A 21,707-nucleotide genomic window follows, 5' to 3' on the forward strand; every position below is an offset into this window, starting at 1 on the left:
TATATTTGTACCAGGCAAATGGGTAAGACTGAAAGGTTTGTCACTAAAAAGTTAGGAGTTGTTGTCTCTCGGGACGCGTGATTTAATTTTGCTTTTTTTGGTTTGCTTAGCTGTATGTTCTCATGTTTCCCCAAGGATCACACACCATCTGTTATTTTGTAAAAGCCTAGGGTATGTGCCTGCACACCCTAAAAGGGCTTGACAATCTTGAGAACCCTTATTTGATCCAGAAAATTCAAATGCGGTTGAGGGTGGATAAATGCCCCACCTCCCTCGCCCCTGGGGTGGGACCACTCTGAGGTGCATGCTCTATGCTGCCCCCACCCCGCCGAGTCAATTGCTCACTGGCACCCCCTGGAGGGCTCCTTCCCTCTGCCTCACGTCCCCACTGCCATCAGGGTTTCCTGGGGTCACCTCTCGGATAATTCAAATCCTCATCTTGGGGTCTGTTTTCTGGAGACTCCAAACTATGACAGCCCTGCTCTTCATTCTGTTATTTGACCCCGCAGGATAGAGTGAGGTTGACCATCTGTCGTCCCCGGGCTATTTTGGGGAAGTTTTATGGGGCACACTGGAATCCCGGGGTCTCACTCCCCCCGCCGCACCTGGTTTCCTCCCACATCTTGGCCTGAAGCGGAGGGGTGGGGAATGTGGGTGGTACATAGGTTGTGAGCAGAGCATTGGGCCAAGAAGGGAACACAGATGTATGTGAAAACCAACCAGCAACATTTAATAAAAAAATAAGCAAGTTATCCGGGACCCGACCCGGACAGCAGTTAGTTATCCCTCAGAGAATGAGGCACTACTGGTGGGCTCTGACATTCGTTTCAGGCTGAAGACACAGCGAGTCCTCCAGCCTGTGCCGGGGGACGTTCTGCCCAGGCCGTGGGTAGCGCCCCAGTGCAGCGGAGCCCACGCGAGGCCCCAGACGCATGATCCCACCAAAGGCTTGGACAGAGGAACCCCACCGAGCAGGCAGAGACCACACCTGACGTGCAGGGCAGGGAGGTCAAACAACTGAGACCAGGAGGGGGAATGGGAGACCCCGCCCCCAGCTTCACCCCTCACCCCCTCCAGGGGGGCCGGGTCTAGCAGGGGGGCCGGGTCTAGCAGGGGGGCCTTGCATGAGGACATGAGGCTGCTGGAACCCATGGCTGCCCCTGGCAAGGGAAGAGCCAGCCCCTCTCCTGGGCGGTGGACAGGGGATGTTATCTGCACACGGCTCGGGCGACGGGGGGTGAGGGGAAATGAGGAATCAAACTCAGTCAACCCCACTGGGAGTCCACGAGGTCAGGCACACAGCCAGCACTCAATAAATGCCTGCTGCATGAAGAAACGAAAGGACTCCTTCATCTCTGTTGGTGATCAGAAGCTGACTGAACAGCTGTCATCCTATTTTGTATCACCAGGGCCCAGCACACAGGAGATGCTCTCTGGATGTGTGGGGAAGAAACCACTTAGGAGTGAAAAGCACCTTGTTTATCTTCAGCCCTAACACAAAGCTCAGCTCCCCGCACACAGCAGGCACTCAGCAAATGCACCGAGTCAGTAAGGACTTTTGTGTCGCAAGTACCAGACACAGAGTACGTGTCTGAACACATGAAAGTTTACCTCACTAGTCCCAGAGCCTGGAATGGTGCCCAGCATACAGTAGGCACTCAATAAATACTCGAATGAATTCAAACAGTGAGTGTGTACCACTAGCGCCTGCTTCTTGATGGGGGATCAGTAACGCCTGACGACTGGACCCATCACCGAGGGAGGGAATAGTCATGCCTCATTCACTGCCAGAACACAGGAACCTGGTACCCAGTACTCGCTTAAAGTGTTGGGTGCACGAACTGCTGCCACCCGATCCACCTGTTCCTGGCATACAGTAGGCACCTCCGTTAATGCTGCCTGCGTGCACGTGACTGCTGAGCATGGGCTGGCTGGACGCCGCCCTGTGTGGGGAGCCCTCCTTGGCCTGCCAGGGGTCGTCCCCGGCGGGCGTGCGGGGGCCGGGCCAGCGACAGGCTGCTTTGGATTCATGGCCACCGCCCCTCAGAGCTCTCAGAGCTCATCCCGGGCAGCGCTGTCCAGGGGGGACTGCAGCACGTCAGAGTTCTTGGCCTCGCGGCTCAGGGCCTGCTGCTCGCGCATCTTCTGGGATTTGGCCCGGTCCCAGTCGGTCTTGACGTGCTCGTTGTTCCACACGACCGAGGTCTCCGTGTCGCTCACGTACCCGTCGTCCCCTGTGTAGTGTGTGGGGTAGACGAGCAGGGGCTCCACGGAGAAGGCGCGCAGGTCCCGAGGGGAGAAGTGGGCCTTGTATTCAGACCTGCAGGGGAGGAGGGGCACGGGGGCCGTGGTGGGTTGGGGGGTAAGAGGCGAATGGAGACAGAAGTGGGTGGCAGGGGTGGGGGGAGGGCGACGGCGAGGGAACAGATGGAGGAAGAAGCAGGCAGAGGAAAAGCCACCTCCCTGGGACCCACGAGCCTCACGCCCCCACCCAGGCCAGCTCCACAGTGAGACCCCAGCCCGCCTGCCCACCGCCACCCCCTCTCACACTGGGTGCTTGTCGAACATGACCGGCAAGAACTCGTCCACGGGCAGCATCTTGGAGAGTGGCCGGGCAGCCAGCAGCTTGCGGGCGCCTTGCAGGGAGATCACGTAGGCCAGCGTCCAGTACGAGTAGTCGGCCTCCACCAGGTTCCTCACGCGGGGCACGGCCTTTTCGGGGTGCTCCACCTGCATCCGCTTCCGGCCCACGTAGCTGGGGTGCAGAACGGGGGCCCAGTCACCTTCCTCCCGCCTGCCCACGCAAGAATGCTGACGCAGAGATCCCCAGAGCCCCTGTCAGGCCCTGGGGGGTGGGGAGCGATGAGGAGGCCGGCGTGACTGCACTGGGGTGAGAGCAGGCCCACAGGGGTCTGGGGCCACAGGGAGGGGGTGGGCTTTCTCTGAGGGCACGAGGGAGGATTTGGAGCTGGGGAGGCTGTGCCACGGGAAGGAGAGCGGAGCTGAGAGGGGAGCTGCTCTGGGTTCAGAGGGCTGTGAGGCAGGCGGGCAGGAGTGAAGGGGAGAAGCTATGCTCCTATCGACAGCACGGTCCTGAGTCTGAGGCCCAGAACCCAGATCAGGGCCCCGCACGTGGCGCTAGGGGCAGGGGTTGGGTGGCGAGGATGAACCAACCCACCTGCATGAGACTCCAAGGGACAGTTCCAGAAATAGGCTGGCCATACTCTACCTAGCACTGCTCTGAGACCCAGGCTCCCATGGGCGTAGCCCACGCAGCCAAGCCCCCAGGCTTCTCGCCCTGCATCCAAGCTCGGATCAAACCCACCGCAGGCCACACCCCAAGTTCTTTAGCCACGTCCCCAGTCTTCCGGGTCAAACCTTAGCCTTATTCTCTACCCCACAGGCTCCAGTCAAGTCTCCAAACCCTGGACGAGCTGGCAGGCTTCCACCAGGTCCCTAGACTTCTGGGTCAAGAACAAGTCCTCCTGCCAAGCTCCCAAAAGCTGGCCCAACATATTAACCTGCAAAGGCCCTCCGACCTAGAGGCTCTGGGCCACACCTTTGAGCTCTGGCCCCTCCCAGGCTCCACTCACATGAGGTCCCAGTCCAGACCCTCCCGCTCCACATCCTGCATAAGGTTCATTAGGCGCCTCTTGAAGAAGATCTCGAAGCGCAGGTCGTCCTCGAACACGAGTGATTTCTGCAGCCTGCGGTCCACAACCTGCGGGAGGAGGCCCTGCTGAGATCTTGGAGAGACCAAAGCCAGGCCTGACCCCGAAGCCAGTTCTGCTTAAAAGCTCTGGGGCATCAGGAGAAAAGCAAACTACCCCCCCCACACACACACCACCACCACCACCAATTGTTTTTTTTTTTTTTTTTGCGGTACACGGGACTCTCACTGTTGCGGCCTCTCCCGTTGCGGAGCACAGGCTCCGGACGCGCAGGCTCAGCGGCCATGGCTCACGGGCCCAGCCGCTCCGCGGCATGTGGGATCTTCCCAGACCGGGGCACGAACCCGTGTCCCCTGCATCGGCAGGCGGACTCTCAACCACTGCACCACCAGGGAAGCCCACCACCACCAATTTGGATCTACCTCCTGGCCAAAACTTCCTCCTCACAACTTGGCAGCAGAATCCACAGCCTCACCTCAGCCTGGCTGCTCCTTCCCAACCCAGGGCCTGGACGTACGCTGTGCCTTTGACACAGAGCACCCTTCCCCCACACAGCAGCAGGTAGGTTCCCTCTCACCCTTCTGGCCTTAGCTCACCTGTCACCTACTCAAGAGGTCCTCCCTGACTATCACCCAAAGCTGCCAGTTGAGGATAATTCATAACCCTGGGCCTCTCCTGTAGTTGCCTCTCACTTATTTCATTGCCATTCATTTCTTTGTGGATTCTCATCAGTCTCCCCACCTCCCAGGGCTGTGAGCGCCCTGAAGGGGGCTGGGTCTATCTTGGTGGCTGTCGTGTCCCCAGCACCAGCATCAGGCTGGGCACACAGTAGGTCCTTGACAAATGTTCCCAGAATGAATGAACTAGCGAATCTTCACAACTGCCCCTGAAGTTGTGACTCCATCATCTGGAGAATCTGAGACTCAGATTGGGAAATGCCTTCCTTGCTCACAGAGCTCACCCCTCTCAGAGGCAGGGCTGGACTTGAACCTGGATCCCCTCTGGCTCTACAGCTACCTGGACACCGCAATCCCTGCCCCATGACCTCCGTGATGAATATCAGAAAAGGAGGGCAACCTGGCTGAGCACCTGTCGCCTCAAACACCAAATGCCCCATCTGGCCTCACGCCTGCTGGTCCCAGGTTCCAGTCCGTGCCTGGCATCCTCGCCCATCATAACCTTCCCTTCCAAGGGTGTGTGACGAGCCTCTGGGGCTAACGGGGTACCAACATGTGGGGTCTGCATTAGTTATCGTCGCCATGGCTATTACTCCTACTAGTAAGCTATGAGCACGGTGCCTGGGCTCTAGATATTTGACAGTGGGTGCACATGAAGAGGTTTCTCCTGGAGGTCCTGGGCCTCAGACCCCACCTGTTTCTAGAGGAGTCAGGCTTAACCCTCCCCGGACTCAGGCTCCACGTCTGCACAGGAGAAGGACAGCAGCTCACCCACCCAGGGTTCAGGTGACACATTCACTAAAGAGAGAGGACTGTCTGGGATGCAGGTGATTCCCTCCTTGAGCTGTAAAGAAGGCTGAGGAGGGGCCTGCCCCGCTGCAGGACCCACCTCTTTCCAGATGTTATAGTGGCTGAGGAAGCAGCCCAGTTCGCCCTTGGTGAGGGGCCGCCCGTGGTAAGGATCCCGGTAGCCGGGCAGCATCTGGATGCCCAGTGCCTCTACCTGGCTAGTGTTCATGGCTCTGCAAGGGGGGACAGGAGGGGGTCAGTGGAAGACTCTCTCTGCCCACAATTCCACCATTAGCGACATTCCCCCTTGCCACCCCGCCCCCCAACCTGCACACCCCTCTTGGACCCAATGTGGGCTGCCAGGGCGTGGTCTACACTACGTGCGCAGACCTGCCAGCACCCCGCGCAGGGTCAGACTCACGTCCGCTCCACAGCCGCCACCCACCAGGTCCACATACCCACACGTGGAGCCGCCCCTCCCCCACCGGGGTGGGACTCACTTGCCGTCCACAGCCTCCACCAGCCGGCACTCGATCTCCTGCTCCTGCAGCGCGCGCAGCATACGTTCCCGTCGGTCCTGCCGCCGCTTCAGGTTGATCATGAAGACCTGTGGCCCAGAGCTTTGGTTGGACCCTCCAGGTCGGCCCCCAGCCCCACCCATGAGGGAAGGCCCAGCCTACCTCGTCAAAGCCCATCTTGTCTGGCGTCTTGGTGGGCACCGAGATGAACCGCGAGGGCTCCGCGGATGGGTGCTTCACTGGGCGGCAGAGAGAAGCCGAGGGGGTCACGGGGGTCATTGGGAAGTCGGGGGGTGTCCAGCCTCTTTCCAACGCCCCCTCCCCACCCTCTGCGGGGCTCCCTGTCATCCCGAGCTCCTCAGCTTGGTGCTGGAAACCCTGTCCGACACAGCCCCGCTCACAACATCAGTGCTAGTCTCTCTCCTCCGCCTCCTACCCACTCTGGCTGTTGGCACTGCTCCAGACTTACCCATCCCCCATTCCTACCTCTGGACCTTTGCACATGCTGGGCCTCTACTGAAATACCCTTCCTTCCTCCCCTCCTCCCCCTGAGTTATCAGCTAAGAGGCCTTCTGGGACGGGGCGGGGGGTGGGTGGGTGGCAGCAGAGGAGTCTCCTGACCTCCCCAGGCTGTCAGGTACCTCTTTGGGGGTCCCCACAGCGCCTGGGCTTCCGTCAAAGCCTCATTCTGCTGTCCTACCTCCCCGGCTCCCTGATTATCTCCCATGAGCTCTGCCAGACGGATACCAGGTCTGTCCACTCACACTGGCTCCCTACGCCCAGTACACAGAGCTCGGCACAAACTCATAAACTGAACAAAGGAATGACTTTCCTCATCTATAAAATGGGCTAATAAGTCTCTCAGAGGTTTATGTCATGATAAGTTGCCATGAAATCACACACATTGTTTTGGGTTAAACTGTATCCTCCCCCAAAAAGATACTTTGGCATCTTGACACTCTGGTACCTCAGAATGTGACCTTATTTAGAAAATAGGATCTTTAATGAGGTCATTAGGGTGGGTCCTAAGCAGTTTGACTGGGGTCCTTATAAAAATGGGAAATTCAGATACAGAGATACACACAGAAGGTAGACGGTGTGAAGACATACAGGGAGAAGATGGCCATGTGACTGGAGTGACACATCTACGAGCCCAGGTATGCCAAGAACTTCAGGGTGTTCGCGATCGGTCCCCTTTTAGCTGCTATGAGCAGTGCTCAGACCATATCCCCGGGGCCCTGTCTTGGTACATCCCTGACGGTTTCCCACAGAAGGATCAGATCCAAGGGGACTGGGAGCCTGGTGAGGCTCCTGGCCATCTACCAGGCTGGCCCAGAAAAGGCGAGTGTGGCATCTGCCGCCCCAAGAACAAAGGCCCTGTGTGAGCTCAAAGGACAGACACAGGCCCCTCTGTCTGGGAGAAGCCTGGGCGAGGCCCAGGGTCAACCTGGCACCTCCCACCTCACAGCCTGGGCCTCCTCCAGGGACACTGTGCCCTGGGGTTTCTTCCTATCCAGGGCCCGCCACAGCTCCCTGCCACCCCCTGTCCTCCTCAGGGGAGCCTAGGACCCAAGGGCAAGGCTTTGGGATCTGAAGACTCAAATTCAAATCCCAGGTGCCCTTTCCCTGTCTTTCTCAGCCTCTGCCTGCCCGCTTGGGTGTGGATGGTGAAAGGACCTGCTGATGGGAAGTGGGGGTATCTCTTCATTCTTTCTTATCAGTTCTGGGAAAATGGAGCATATTAGGTCCAGAAGGAGCAACACAATGCAGCCTTTCCAGAGAGCCACGTCAAAAAATGTAACACGGGCCTCCCTGGTGGCGCAGTGGTTGAGAGTCCGCCTGCCGATGCAGGGGACACGGGTTCATGTCCCGGTCCGGGAGGATCCCAAATGCCGCGGAGCGGCTGGGCCCGTGAGCCATGGCCGCTGGGCCTGCGCTTCCGGAGCCTGTGCTCCGCAACGGGAGGGGCCACAACAGTGAGAGGCCCGCGTACTGCAAAAAATAAAAAATAAAAAAAATAACACCCCTTAGACCCATCATAGGGTGAAGAATTAAACTTGACCACAGAGAGGTCTGGCCTTTGCTCCCAGACCCTGGGAGGCTGAAGCCTTGGAAATGCCTTTGTTCACCTCAGGGCTGGGGCCATACCGGGTATGTACGCCAACAGTGTGATTCAGGGTGGAGGTCTTGGGCTACTTGGTATTGGCTCAGTTTCTGCAGGGCCTGGAGATGGAGGTTAGCCATGTGGCAATCATCTGTATCTGTGTGTAGGAGCCCCAGTAAAAACCCTGGACATGGAGCCTTGGGAAGCATCCCTGGTTGGCAGTACACCATGCATGTTTTCACATACGAGTTCTAGGAGAAGCAAGCACTGTCCGTATTACTCCACGGGAAGGGACAGGGACAATAGGGATCTCTGTGCTTGGAACGCTCCTGGATGCTGCCCCGTCACCTTTTCCCTTTGCTGATTTTAATTTGTTCCTTTGGCTGTAAGAAATTGTAACTGTGAGTATAACAGCTTCCAGTGAGTTCTGAGTTCCTCTCATGAATTATCAAACCTGAACATGGTCTTGGGGACCCCAGATTTTGCAACTGGTGTAAGAAGTGAGGGCAACCTTGTGGATATTCCCTAACTTTGCACCCACTGATGCATGTCTAGAACTCTCTCGCACATGGCAATGTTGGGGAAAATGGGAAATGCCCCCCATGCCGCTCAGGAGAAGACTGGTAAAGTGACACATGACACAGCCAAGAGTGAATAAATCTGTGGCTGAACATCTAATGGAATACTACGCAGCAAGACAAGAGAACGAGCACAGCCACACGCAGCAGCCGGTGACAGCACAGACGCGGACACTGGGCAGAAGGCACCGCACTTGCGCAGCTTGACTGATGTGAAGCACAAAAAGGGAAAAAACCCGTCAGCTGGTGGAATCACAACAGTGGGGGACCCCGGGGAGGGCCAGAGCCTGGCCCGTGTCTGGTGACAAGGATATTAAAAACAGAGAACGGCGAGCTCCGAGAGGGAATGCGGGCTTCCTCACCGTTTTCCACATACCTTGCCCTATGCACCTCTTGCATCTGCCTGTCTCTGAGTTGTCTGCTTTTAGATAAGGGTATTTTTTGGTTGTTTTTTTTTAACTGGGCACAGATTGATCAATAAAAACATGATAACATTGAAAAAAATTTTAATTAAAAAATAAAATAAAAACAATCATCACGCTGCCCACATATGACCTGTCACTGCTGTGTATGCTAAAACTCAAAGAACAGGATTTACACTAAACCAAGTTTATGGGGCCAGCTGGGAAAGACACCCCATAGTCCATGAGCAGGTAGGGTAGGAAGTTGCTGGATTCCCCACACACAGAGGGCAGCACTCTGAGCTTTTCTGTAAGCCTGAAATTTTGTTGTAAGAAAGATTTTTTTCTTCTTTGGGCCATACCGCGTGGCTTGCGGGATCTCAGTTTCCTGACTAGGGATCAAACTGGTGCCCCCTGAAGTGGAAGCGCAGAGTCTTAACCACTGGACCGCCAGGGAAGTCCCGAAAGATTTTTGAACACATGAGAAATCACATGCACAGCCCGGGGACAGGTACCCACACAGAGGTGGAGAAAAAGGTGGTTTTCACTAGAACTGTAAGGAAGGATCTGCACAAATATCTGAGACCTCCAGACCCTCCTTCCGTCTGTTCTGTGTGATTTGCTCTGGTGCTTGAGAAACAGGAAAATATTCACGCTTCTGTTGTGCCATCCGTTTATAACGGCAGCGTAAACAGTCTTCTGGCCAAAAATAACGACGGAAATATATGTGAAAAGTTAAACTAGGAAAACTATGGCAGCCTGGAGAAGCTTCTCGGGGTCCGCTCGCCCACAGGAGTTGGCAAGAGGCAGAGACCCACTTCTTAAGACTACAGCCTGGTGGGTTTGCCAGGCTGAGCGTGGGCAACTACATGGGAAAGACACTTGGGGGTTGCGGGGGTCTTCACCCTGATGACCTTGCAGCCTCCAGGTGTCACCTCAAAAGACCCCAAAGCCCCCACAAAACAAAGGCTGGGTGTCATTCCACCTTCAGCCACAAGGGGGAGCCACAGCCAGAAACGGATCAGAGCGGGGGGGGGGCGGGGGGGGCGGCACGGACTGAACCGCAGGGCAGGGGCCTGGCCCTCCAAGGCGCTCTCCATCTGTGCAGTGGGAGGTACAGCCATGCTGCTTCACAGGCCTTCACAGGGATGTGGTCAGCACAGGGCAAGGCCCCCATGGAAGAGGACGCCGTACCACTGTCCGGTTGCTTCAGAGACCCTCAGCCGGGGCAGAATCCCCTCCTCAAGCAGCATCAATGGCAGCTCGGCCCTATGCGTTCAGCCCACCTCACCTGAGGGACAGCTGCTACTTTAATAGTCTACGGATTTATTTGTATACGTGTCAGAGAGACGTGAGTTTGCAACCACGGTAAAAATATGTAGTCTCCTTTTTAAAGTGTATTCAAGTTTAAAAAAAAAAAAAGTGTCCGTTAAGATAGATATTAAACAAACAATAGTGGGTCTGGAGGTTGGCAGGGACATGAGTGACAAAATGGCCCGAAATGGCTGTGTCCTAGATGCTGCCACGCGCATGCAGGGTCATCCGTGAAACCTGCTGCCCTCACTGCTCCTACACCCTCCATGGCTCCTGACTGCCCCGGGGGAAAAGGCCCGCTCCTCAGCTGAATGTCTGAGGCCCCCGCCCTGGCCCTGCCTGCCAGCCCTGCCTAGCTCACCAGCCCCACTTCTGTCCCGTCGACCTCACCTGTTTCCTGAGCTCACAGCCCCTCCAGCCTCCCGGCCTCCGCATGTGCTGCTCCCTCCGGCTGCGATCCTCTTATCGGCTAACTCCTACTTACCCCGCATCTTAATGCCACCTCCGCCAGAAAGCCCACCCTCATTTCCCCGAGCACGCCATGCACAGCTGCTTGCAAGCCAGCACTCTGTGAGAGGGGGGACAACCGTCCACCTGTTCATGCTGGGTTCCCAGTGCCTGGCAAAGAGACTGGCGCCCAGCAGACACTCAGTCAGTGTTCACAGATGCAAGATGGCAGCGAGAGGGAGGCGACTCAGCCCTCCCAGGTTGGCGCAGGCAGACTCACCCATGACCTCCAGCTGCACGTGCATGAAGCTCTCGGCCTCATCCTGGAGGGTGCTGTGTGCCCGCAGTGGCACCGGCAGAAAGCCATACACCTCCTTGTTGCAGACGTACATCTGGACCTCTGGGGCCAAGGAAACAACAATCAAAATTGAAAACAGAGCAATAAGGCAGTGGAGGCAACCTCTGAACAGAGCATAAGCCTCACAGCCCAGCACGGGGCCAGAGCGTAAATGGGTCCAGCTGTTCCCAGCAACCGGCAGAGAACCCCTTGGCGCTCCATCTGGGAATTGGAGCCAGAACAGGGGTTCGCAGTGCCAAAAAACTCCAGAACTGTTAACGAGCGCCTCGCACCAGTACTGACTCAGTCCCTGCAGGATTCCATGACAAAGCAAACCACAAAACTGCGGGTGAACAGTAAAGATGCACATTTATGCACAAAAATGAGATGCAGTTGGACAAACCATGAGTTACATTATCTCTGTGTTAGTCCTTTTCTGAACGGTTTCAAATTTTAAAATGAGTATGTATCTTTTTCTAAAGTGATAAACCCAACGAAAATGATTTTCATTGAAGGGCCAGACAGTAAGTATTTAGGTCTGTGGGCCAAACAGTTCTGTCTCAACAACTCAAGTCTGCCTTTGGACCGTGCCCAGAGAGGGCGTGGAAGCTCTGCGCCCCTTCCCCCAAACCTTGCCCCGTGCGTCTCTTCCTCCGGGTTGTTCCCCAGTTATATCCTTTTATAATAAACAGTAACCTAGTGAGTAAACAGGTTTCCCGAGTTCTGTGAGCCGCTCTTGCAAATTAGCAGAACCCAAGGAAGGAGTCGCGGAAACCTTTGGTTTCTGGCCATTTGGTCAGAAGCACAGGTGACACCCTGGACTTGCAATCAGCATCTGAAGCAGGGTGGGGGACATAGTTTTGTGGGACTGGGCCCTTAACCTGTGGAATCTGAGGCTATCTCCAAGTAGACAGAGCCAGAACCGAGGTGGAATTGAGCTGAATTCTCAGACACCCTGCTGGGGTCCCAGAATTGCTTGTAGGTGTGGGGAATACACCCCCACCTCCAACCTACACACATAGGAATTGGGTCCAGGAACCCAAAAGACATTCTTAGCTTGCATTCATACGAAAACAGATAGTGGGCCAGATCTGGCCCGTGGGACATACAGTTTGCTGACCCGTGGTTTAAAAATAAATGACAGGTCAGCATATGGCTATGTTCTCTTCCTCTCTAAACTTTTTTTTTTTTGCCCAAAGTATACAACTAGGGAACAATTATGCTCAGCCACAGATATCTGGGGGAACAGAGGAAAATATCAAGATGGAAATAACTTTCAATAAGCAGATCTTAAAGACCTGGGGAATGAAGCCACCCAGCAAAGCCAGGGCTGGAGAGAGAACGGGTCCTGGGGATATCATCTGAACACCTGGATACAGCTGCACCTGAAGTCATCGCTGCACCCTGCAGTTCTGGTTCTGTGAACCTTCTGTGGGCTCAGCACTGGTCCCAAAGAAGCAGAGAGAGACACCCCATGATGGCAAATCCCCTGTGGGCTCACCTGCCTGTTTGCAGGAGAAGGCAAAAACAATGATGTCATCGAAGGACCAGGTATAGTCAGGGTGGGGAGGGTAGAACGCCAAGTTCCTGGAGGCCGCCTTCCTCAGGTCAATCAGGAAGGTCGAGTGCACCATGGGGACTGCAAAGCAGCCCCGGCGGTCCCGCTTGCGGATGGGGATGTAGGCAGGCGTGCGCTTGTAGTAGCCCTGTGGGGAGGTGGGCAGAGTTTTGCATGGGGGTCCCTGAAGGTGAGGCTGGAGGCCCAGGACAACAGGAGGCCCAGAACACCCGGAGAGTAAGACTGGGTGCCAGTTTGTGGCTATGGTGGGTATTCCCTGAGCACAGGGCTCTGAGCAGGGCCTGTCAGTCTCCAACCCCAGAGCCTCAGTTGCTGGGCAATGGCACAGAAACCCAGGGAAACAGTCAGTCATTTGCAGACCCAGCTCAATACTTCTGATCAGAAAAGCAGCATTTGAGAAAGGAAATTAAAAAACTGAAAAAGGGACTGGATATTTGAGATCCTTTGATTTTAAAATTAAACATCAGAAGTGGGACTTCAAGAAATTCGGGGAGCAATCTTTTAGAAGTTTTAAAAGCTTCTGGAACAGTCCTCTCCCTTCCTCCTATCCTTTACGAACTGGAATTGTTAGCATATGACATTTAGATTTCTATGACATACTTTAAAATATAGAAACCACTGAATTATTCACTTTAAAATGGTGAACTTTATATTTTGTGAATTACACATCAATTCAAAACAAAGATAGGAGGAGATAGGATGGGTCAGCATCCTGGCTCTAGCCACCTAGCCCCCTCCCCCTGGCACAGCCCTGCTCCATCACCGGCCCCTCACTCTCCCTGGCTTTGCCTAAAACCCCACCCTCGTCACTGGGTGGGACAATCAGAGCCTGACATTTTCCTGACTTCAGTAATTGGTTCAGGGGTAGGAAGAGACTGGACAAGGTTCAATCAGAGTAGACTCTGGCTGAATGCTGCTGAGATCATTCCCCAGGAGTTTGAAAATGAAGGAAGAGGAGGAAGAGGAATATTGTTTGAACACCTGGATCAAGCTGTGCCTGAAGTCCTGTCCTGGCATCATCATGTCATAGCTATGTGAGCGCAGGCAAGTCACTTCCTCTCTCTGCATTTGTGCTTCTGCCTCAGTAATGGGTGTAGGGGCAGGGGGCACACAGTCGTAGACCCTCCCTCAATGTCTGTTTAAGGATTATCACAATAGTGTTTATCAAATGCTCACCACGAGGCAGTGTGAGGCTAAGTTAGACTCCAAATCCAGCCCCCAGCACCCCCAGGCCCCTGCCCTACCACGGTAACCCCCTGACCTGGGAGGTCATCCCACACCAGAAGTTGGAGTATGCAGCCCGGGAATCCAGCATGGGGGCCACCACCGTCTTGTTCTCAGCGATGAGCAGGGTCAGCGTGTCAGGGTTGAGAATCAGGTTGTCCGCATCCACAAACTGTAAAACACCCGACATGGCATCAGTGTGGGCCGCCAGAGTGAGCCGGGCTAGGCCACAGCTTGGAACAGCTGGGGCAGAGGCCGGAGCCCTGGGGAGGGGGGCACCTGGAATAGCACGTGCGGCCCTGGAAGCCACCTGCTCCTCAACGGAGAGCTCTGCCCTAAGTCACCAGCAGGGTTACGTTCACACAATGAAATACACGACACTGCAAGAGAAGGGACGGACCACACAGCACGAAGCAACACAAATGGGTCCCACACACCGTGCTGGCGAGCCACGGGAAGTGACAGTGGGTGCATCACGTGGCTCCTTTTTTTTTTTTTTTTTTTGCGGTACGCGGGCCTCTCACTGTTGTGGCCTCTCCCGTTGCGGAGCACAGGCTCCGGACGCGCAGGCTCAGCGGCCATGGCTCACGGGCCCAGCCGCTCCGCGGCATGTGGGATCTTCCCGGACCGGGGCACGAACCCGTGTCCCCTGCATCGGCAGGCGGACTCTCAACCACTGCGCCACCAAGGAAGCCCACGTGGCTCCTTTTATGGGAACTTTTAAGATGGGCAGCACTGGTCAGTGAGGAGGACAGTCGGGGCTGGGAGGACCACACTTTCTTCTATGTGAGTGAAGGGCCAACAAAAAAATTCCTAAAAATAGGATCTTTACATAAGGCTTTTTTTTTTTTTAACACCTTGAATGTTGGGGTAAAAAGATGATAACTTGTTTGCTGCAGCCTGGAAGGAAACTCACCAACCCATGAACAGGGTCATCATGGTGGGGGGTGCCTGCTTGTCCCCCCAAAACCGTTATGTCACCAACACCTTCCAGAAAGGCCACACCAGAATATTCATGGCAGGGTTGTTCATCACACAAACTGGGAACGACCCAGGAGTCTAGCAGTGGAGAATCAGCTACAGAAACTTTGGCCCTGCCCTGCTGTCCCTTTGCAGAATGTGTCGAGACAACTGAAAAATCAAGCCACAGAAAACAATCAGGTAAGGACGTTCCTGTCTACCGGGATGTGAAGACACACCCAGCATGATATATTATACAACTATTAGGAGGTGGGTTTTTTTTAATGCATTTGGTCCACAGATATGCTTTCTGTTACCCATGCAGGGTTTTTCTGTGTTTTTTTTTTAATTAATTTATTTTATTTATTTATTTTTGGCTGTGTTGGGTCTTCGTTGCTGCACGCGGGTTTTCTCTAGTTGCGGGGAGCAGGGGTTACTCTTCGTTGCGGTGCACAGACTTCTCACTGCGGTGGCTTCTCTTGTGGAGCACAGGCTAGGGGTGTGGGCTTCAGTAGTCGTGGCTCGCAGGCTCAGTAGTTGTGGCTCCCAGGCTCTAGAGCGCAGGCTCAGCAGTTGTGGCGCACGGGCTTAGCTGCTCCGCGGCATGTGGGATCTTCCCGGACCAGGGCTCAAACCCGTGTCCCCTGCATTGGCAGGCGGATTCTTAACCACTGCGCCGCCAGGGAAGCTCCCCATGCAGGATTTTTAGAATGTATGAATCACTTGCCATAAACAAGAGCAAAACCCAGAATCCCTGCCTTCTCCAGCAACGTGGGAAGGGCATTCCCACGTGGCAAGCCCCAGCTGGAGACGGGAGATGGCTGCCCCTTGGGACAAGCCGTGCGCTCCTGTTATGTTCCTGCCCAGACCCCTGTGGACATCTGAATTGGTGACCTTGGAATACAGATGCAGTGAAAACAGCCAGAACAGTCTGGCAGTTCCTCAGAAAGTGAAACATGGAGTTACGGCAATTCCAGTCCTAAGTACAGACTGAGAGAACTGGAAACGGGGACTCGAACAGACGTCTGCACACCATGTTTATAGCAGCCTTATCCACAGAAGACAAGCTGTGGAAACAACCTAAGAGTCCACTGACGGATGAATGGATAAACAAAACGTGGTCCATCCATACAATGGGAATATCACTCAGCCAGAAAGAGTGAAGCGCTGACACACGCTACCACCTGGATGAACCCTGAAAACATCAGGCTGAGTGAAGCCAGACCCAGAAGGCTACGTAGCGTATGATCCTGTTTATGTGAAACGTCCAGAGCAGGCAAACCCACAGAGACAGACAGCAGATTAGCAGTCACCAGGGGCTGGGGGCGGGGATGCAGAGTGACTGCTCATGGGCACAGGGTTTCCTCTGCGGTGATGGAAACTAGTTCTGGAAGCACACAGAATGAAAAAACACAGCCAGAGAGCGAGCCTCTCTGGGAGGTACGACTACAAGGTATGATTTTTTTCTTTCTTTCCAAGCTTCTTGTTGTTTCTTGTATATTTTCTTACAAGTAAGACCCACAGTGTTTGTAAAAAGAGAAAAAAAGAGGCCATTTTAATAATAAGTTAAAAACACGAGACAAATGATTTCACATTCCAATATGGATTACTTAAGTCCCCGATTGCAAAACTATACGGTATGTCAAAAGCTGCTTTGAGTTCTGAACCAAAGCCTTGAGTTCCACCCGGGTTTGCTGAGAGAAAAAAGTGAAAACCACTCGACGTCTAACAATGTAAGCAAAACCCAGGGAAGCAGACAAGGTGGCCCTGGGCTGGACGGTTCTGGGAGGTTCAAGCCCCACCTCTGTCTTCACTGTTTCTGAGACCCCACCCAGCAGGCTGTCACTTCCCTCTCCAAGCCTCCACTTTCCCATCTATAAAACAGTCTGAGAAGCCAACTCACAGGGATCCCAGGAGGAGCCTGTTCCATCCTTCCTCCTCCCAGGAGATGGCTCCGTCCTCCCCACAAGGTTCAGGCCAGGACGTGAGGTCCTTCCGGCACCCACACATTCAGCAGGGCCTGTCCCCTTGGCCTCAGAACGCATCCTGAACCCACAGCCCCATACAGGCCCCCACCCTGGCCTCCCGCTGCCCCCCTCCTCTTGCCCCACGGCAGCCACAGGGACTTCAGGAAATCAGAAATCAGAACCTAGCCCTCTCCTGTTCACACACCGTCCATGGCTCCCCATTACCTTCAAAGTAAAAGTCACATCCCTCCCTTGGCCTGAATAGTCCAGCCCCCACCTACCACCTCAGCATTACCCCCGCCATCACTCCACTCTGGTTACACTGGCCTCCTCGCCAGTCCTTGAATGCCCCAGGCTTGCTCTCTGCTCTGTTCCCTCTGCCTCGGACACTGGCCCCCAGCTCCCGCTGAGGCTGGCTCCTTGGCTCCTTTAGATCTCTGCTAAGACCCCCTCCTAAGGGAGGCCCCCCAACCCCTGGTACCTGTGGTCGTGACCTTATTTGGAAATTGGGTCTTTGCAGATGTAATTAAGATGTAAATTAAGATGGAGTTCATCCCTCCTACACTGTTGATGGGGATGCAAATTGGTGCAGCCACTATGGAAACCAGTGTGGAGGCTCCTCAGAAAACTGAAAATAGAATTACCATATGACCCAGCAATCCCACTCCTGGGCATATTCCCAGACAAACCTGTAATTAAAAAAGATACATGCACCCCTATGTTCATAGCAGCACTATTTACAATAGCCAAGACATGGAAACAACCTAAGTGTCCATCAATAGATAAATGGATAAAGAAGATGTGGTATAAATATACAGTGGAATATTACTCAGCCATAAAAAAGAAAAATAATGCCATTTGCAGCCACATGGATGCAACTAGAGATTACCAAACTAAGTGAAGTAAGTCAGAAAGAGAAACGCAAACACCATATGATATCACTTATACGTGCAATCTAAAGTACGGCACAAATGAACCTATTTACAAAACAGAAACAGACTCACATATATAGAGAACAGACTTGTGGTTGCCAAGCGGGTGGAGGATGGGGGAGGGAAGGACTGGGAGTGTGGGATCAGCAGATGTAAGCTATTATGCATAGGATGGATAAACAACAAGGTCCTACTGTCTAGCACAGGGAACTATATTCGACATCCTGTGATAAACCATAATGGGAAAGAATATAAAATAAATAAACAAATAAAACAATAATTACTTTAAAAAAAAGATGGGGTTCATAGTGGATTAGGGTAGGCCCTAGATTCAGTGACTGGTGACCTTATAAGAAGAGACCACGTGACCACAAAAGCAGGGACTGGAGTGATGCAGCCACAAGCCAAGGAACACCGGGAGCCCCCAGAAGCTGGAAGAGGCAAGGAAGGATCCTCCCCTGGAGTGCAGCCCTGCCTGCACCCTGATTTACACTGCTGGCCTCCAGAGCTGCAAGACAATAAACTGTTTTATTGCCCGCCAGTGTTGGTGTTTGTTTATTGTTTTAAGCCCGCCAGTGTTGGTGTTTGTTTATTGTTTTAAGCCCGCCAGTGTTGGTGTTTTGTTATGCCAGCCCCAGAACACTGATATATCCTCAAGTGCCTTTCACAGCGCTGGCCGCCTTCTGGTATTTCCTCATGCAGTTTTGTTTGTTTTCTGGTCACATCCACCTTTCCTGGGATGCTAGGAAGGTGGGGCTCAGCCTGTGTGATCCTCGCTGTGTCCCCAGGGCCCGGCACGAGGAGGGCATAGGGAGTGGACGATAGGTATATGCTGATTAATAAATTAAGAAGGTAGAGACCAAAGCTTGAGGTTTGGCACGTAGATGGAAACCCGCCGCAGGCACTGTCAGGCTGGCATCACTGCATTCAACCTCCATGGCGAACCAGGCTCAGCTGTCAATGCCCTGCCCATCGCACCAGGGGAGGGGACCATGCCCAGGTCAAGGAGCCAGGCTGAAGGAGCTCACAGGAGACCCGTGATCTGTGGGCACGTAACCCAACATTGCATTCAAAACCTCAACAGGCCCCCTCTTCCCAGAGGCCCAGGAGGAGGAAGTGAAAGTCAGGGCTCAGCAGCTCAGTGTCGCCAGCATCCCCCAGCCCCGGCCCCATCCTCCTGCTTCTTGGAGTGACCCAGAGGTCATCATCGTGGTTGCAGAGAGAACTCACATCACTGGTGATGCTGGTAAAAGTGGAGATGACCCAAGTGTGCAACTACAGGGGTCGGCTGGGGACACAAAAGCCCACTTGTTCCTGATGATTAAGAATCCAGGTGGCCGAGGATCAAATCCCAGCTCCTCCACTAACCTGCTGTTACCTCTGACAACTCACTTCCCTTCTCAGAGTCTCAGTTTCCCCTCTGTAAAATGAGGTCAAGGCTGGTCTCCAAATCCCGCCACTCTGCCTTCCCTTGGATACCCCAGACCTTCGGCTAGGGACCCATGGGCTGGCTGGCCAAGAAACTCACCAGGATGTAATCGGCCCACATGTCCCGGGCCGATTTCAGGGCTGCCTGGCGTAACTTCATGATGTGCTCATAGCGTGAGTCAGACCAGTGTTTGGGGCCCTCCTCGTCTGGGTAGGACCTGTGGAGAGGCAGCTGTGATGTGGGAAGCACAGGGCATTCTTGGAGCCCAGAGAGGTTTGAGCTGGCTGAATGTGGGGTGGTCAGAGAGGGCTTCCTGGAAGAGGGGATGTGTAAGCTGGATCTGAAGGCTGGGAAGAAGCAAGGAGAAAATAGGAGAATGGAGGTGTGTCCCCAGTAGGGGGTACAGCATGTGCAAAGGCCCAGAGGGGAGGGGAAAGGGCCTCTACTGCCTTGCAGAGACATCCCTGAGGGTGAGGGGAGCCACTAGGAGAGAAGACCCAAAGACCTCCCAGACTCCTAATCTGGTCTGGGCAGTGGGTGGGTACAGAAATAAATCCTGAAAGAGTGAAAGGAACCGAAGTCCACATCACTCAGGGGCTCATGGGGACGCTAAGCAGCAGAGCTGATGTTGCAGCTGAGTGACACAGGGAACAAAGCAGTGGGCGTCCACCACAGAGACCAAGGAATGAAGGAATTCCAAGTGGAGCGAACGGCGGGGCAAAGGTCCAACGGGAGGCTTATGACCCACTGGTGAAGCTGAGGTGGGGTGAGAGTAGCCACAGCCAGCGCTGAAGGCTGCAGAGCTGGGCTACAGCATCAGGGACTGGGGGCTGGGGGCTGGCCCAGGATGATGCGGAGTCATGGAGGGTGTGTGAGCAGGGGCACAGCCAAGTCCAGCTGGGGGCAGGGGGCAGGGCAAGGCCTGGCACTCACTTCGGCTCCTCTGCCGGCCGCCACTCCACAGAGTGGTACAAACTCTTCACGGCCACCAGCCATTCCCGAAGCACGGCTGACGTGTTGTCTGAGTTGTGGTCCGTGGCCACCCTGCAGACAGAACAGGCCAGTGAGTGAAGTTAGGGAGACCAAGGCAGGGCGAGCAGCAGCAAGGCAACAAGGGCTCCCACGACCTGGCTGGGCCTCCCACCAGCTACACAGCCCTGGGCAAGACACTTCCGCGCTCCGTGCCCCAATTTCCTCATCTGTGACACACGGGGTGAGGACAGGGCCCACTTCACGGGGCTGCAGAGGGGACTAAAACAAGCTAATTTTGGAAAAACACATTAGATGACGTTCGTACTATGGGGCATCAAGGATCTTATAACCACATTCGCTACTAAATATGTGAGATTTAATAAAAAATATATATATATATATATATATCATGCAGCCCTGCCCCACCTTCCTCAATTCTCTCCTGTGAGCAGTACCACTTTGGAGTGGGCTGTGGTCACTCGTTCATTCAACAAACATTTCTTAAACACCAACTGTGTGCTTGGATTATCCGGCCTGGAGGGAAAAGGAATATTTGGAAGTCTAGTTTGACCATCAGCTGAGAGTTATTCTCCCAAAAGAACTGTTATTTAGTCAACAACAAGGATAGCAACGATGACAATAATAACAGTAATGATAATAATAACCACAGCTCTGGTCACTGATGCCAGGCGCAAGGGCTTCACACTCAGTAACTTGTTCATCTTCAGAGACAACCCAACTAGAATTATATTAGTATCCCCATTTTCCAGATGAAGAAACTGAGGTAGGAAGCGGTAAGTCACCAGTCAGGCTTGTTCATGGCCCTGCCCCATTCTGCTTCTAGGAAGAATCCACTCCCCGCAACCTTCCGCCTTCCGTCCCTTACCCCACCCACCCACTCCAGTAGTCACAAGGCAGGAGGTCCGATTCAGGCTGGGTTTAGGGAGCAATACGGCAGCAGGAGCGTAAAAACGTTCAGTCAGTAGAAGTGCAATGTGGGCCGCTGCAACGCCCCAACTGGGAGTGGGGGCGGGTTCTCAGGCTTCCCTTTGAAGCTGTGTGTGCACGGGCAGTGCGCACGGGTGATCCCGGATATGCCCTAATGCGGGGGCCAGAAGGCAGAACTGTGGCCCGCCCCACCCTAAAGAGGCCAGCAGGCAAAGCGCCGTTCCGGCTGGTGCTAATGCGGCAGGGGGAAAGCAAGCAGGAAGGCACGCGTGGGGTTGGCCTGCCCTGATGGGGGACAGCAAGCAAAAGGCACGCGTAGGGCTGGCCCGCCCCGCCCGGTGCCAGGACAGCGGGCGGGGCGCGGCGTGGACCCGCCGGGATGGGGACAGCAGGCCGGATGCGGGGCCGCGGGTGCCGCGCTCACCACAGAGCTGTGCGGTCCCGGGGGTGCCGCAGCCGCTCGAGCGCGCCCAGCGTGGAAGGCAGCGCGTGGGCCGCGTTGCGCGCCAGCAGCGCGACGAGAACGCGCGGCGCCTGCAGCGGCGACTCGGGGCTCCAGCGCTCCTCTGGGAAGTAGGCGGCGGCGCCCGGCGGGCCCTCCAAAGGTGGCAGCGCCAACAGCAGCAGCAGCAGCAGCACCGGGAGGGGCCGCCCGTGCCCCCGCCATGCGCGTGGGGTCGCCGCCATCGCGCCACGCGTCGCCTTTAAGCCGCTTTTCTGCCGGCGGACGCGGACGGCGCCTTAAAGGGGCCGTGGGGACCCCGCCCCTGCCGCGCGCCTTAAAGGGGAGGACAGCTCCTGGCGGAGTCAGCCGTCAGGGCCCGCCTCCAAACGGCCTTAAAGACACAAAGTGCCTCCTA

The 21,707-nt window shown here is 54.9% G+C and overlaps 1 protein-coding gene across 1 annotated transcript; it reads right to left on the minus strand.

Moving 5' to 3' along the window:
* Window positions 1–529: 529 nt before the first annotated feature.
* COLGALT1 (collagen beta(1-O)galactosyltransferase 1) lies at window positions 530–21,626 on the minus strand. Its single transcript, XM_060008082.1, has 12 exons — window positions 21,272–21,626; window positions 19,861–19,971; window positions 19,027–19,144; window positions 13,677–13,811; window positions 12,338–12,542; window positions 10,780–10,899; window positions 5,818–5,894; window positions 5,638–5,744; window positions 5,238–5,370; window positions 3,594–3,721; window positions 2,549–2,755; window positions 530–2,320 (listed from the first exon to the last, which is right to left on the minus strand). The coding sequence occupies exons 1-12, from the start codon at window positions 21,532–21,534 to the stop codon at window positions 2,053–2,055; spliced, it is 1,872 nt and encodes a 623-aa protein (XP_059864065.1). The 5' UTR covers window positions 21,535–21,626; the 3' UTR covers window positions 530–2,052.
* Window positions 21,627–21,707: the final 81 nt, after the last annotated feature.

This window comes from Delphinus delphis, chromosome 3 (genome assembly GCF_949987515.2).
Source record: "Delphinus delphis chromosome 3, mDelDel1.2, whole genome shotgun sequence".
NCBI classification, from domain to species: Eukaryota; Metazoa; Chordata; class Mammalia; order Artiodactyla; family Delphinidae; genus Delphinus; species Delphinus delphis.

Bases quoted from the DNA above. Each gene is read 5' to 3' on its own strand.
- COLGALT1 (XM_060008082.1), bottom strand. From the start codon at position 21,534: ATGGCGGCGACCCCACGCGCATGGCGGGGGCACGGGCGGCCCCTCCCG. The intron at 19,145-19,860 runs GTGAGTGCCAGG...GCCTCTCCACAG, and splicing joins CGGCCGGCAGAGGAGCCGAA to GTCCTACCCAGACGAGGAGG. The intron at 5,745-5,817 runs GTAGGCTGGGCC...TCTGGGCCACAG, and splicing joins ACAAGATGGGCTTTGACGAG to GTCTTCATGATCAACCTGAA.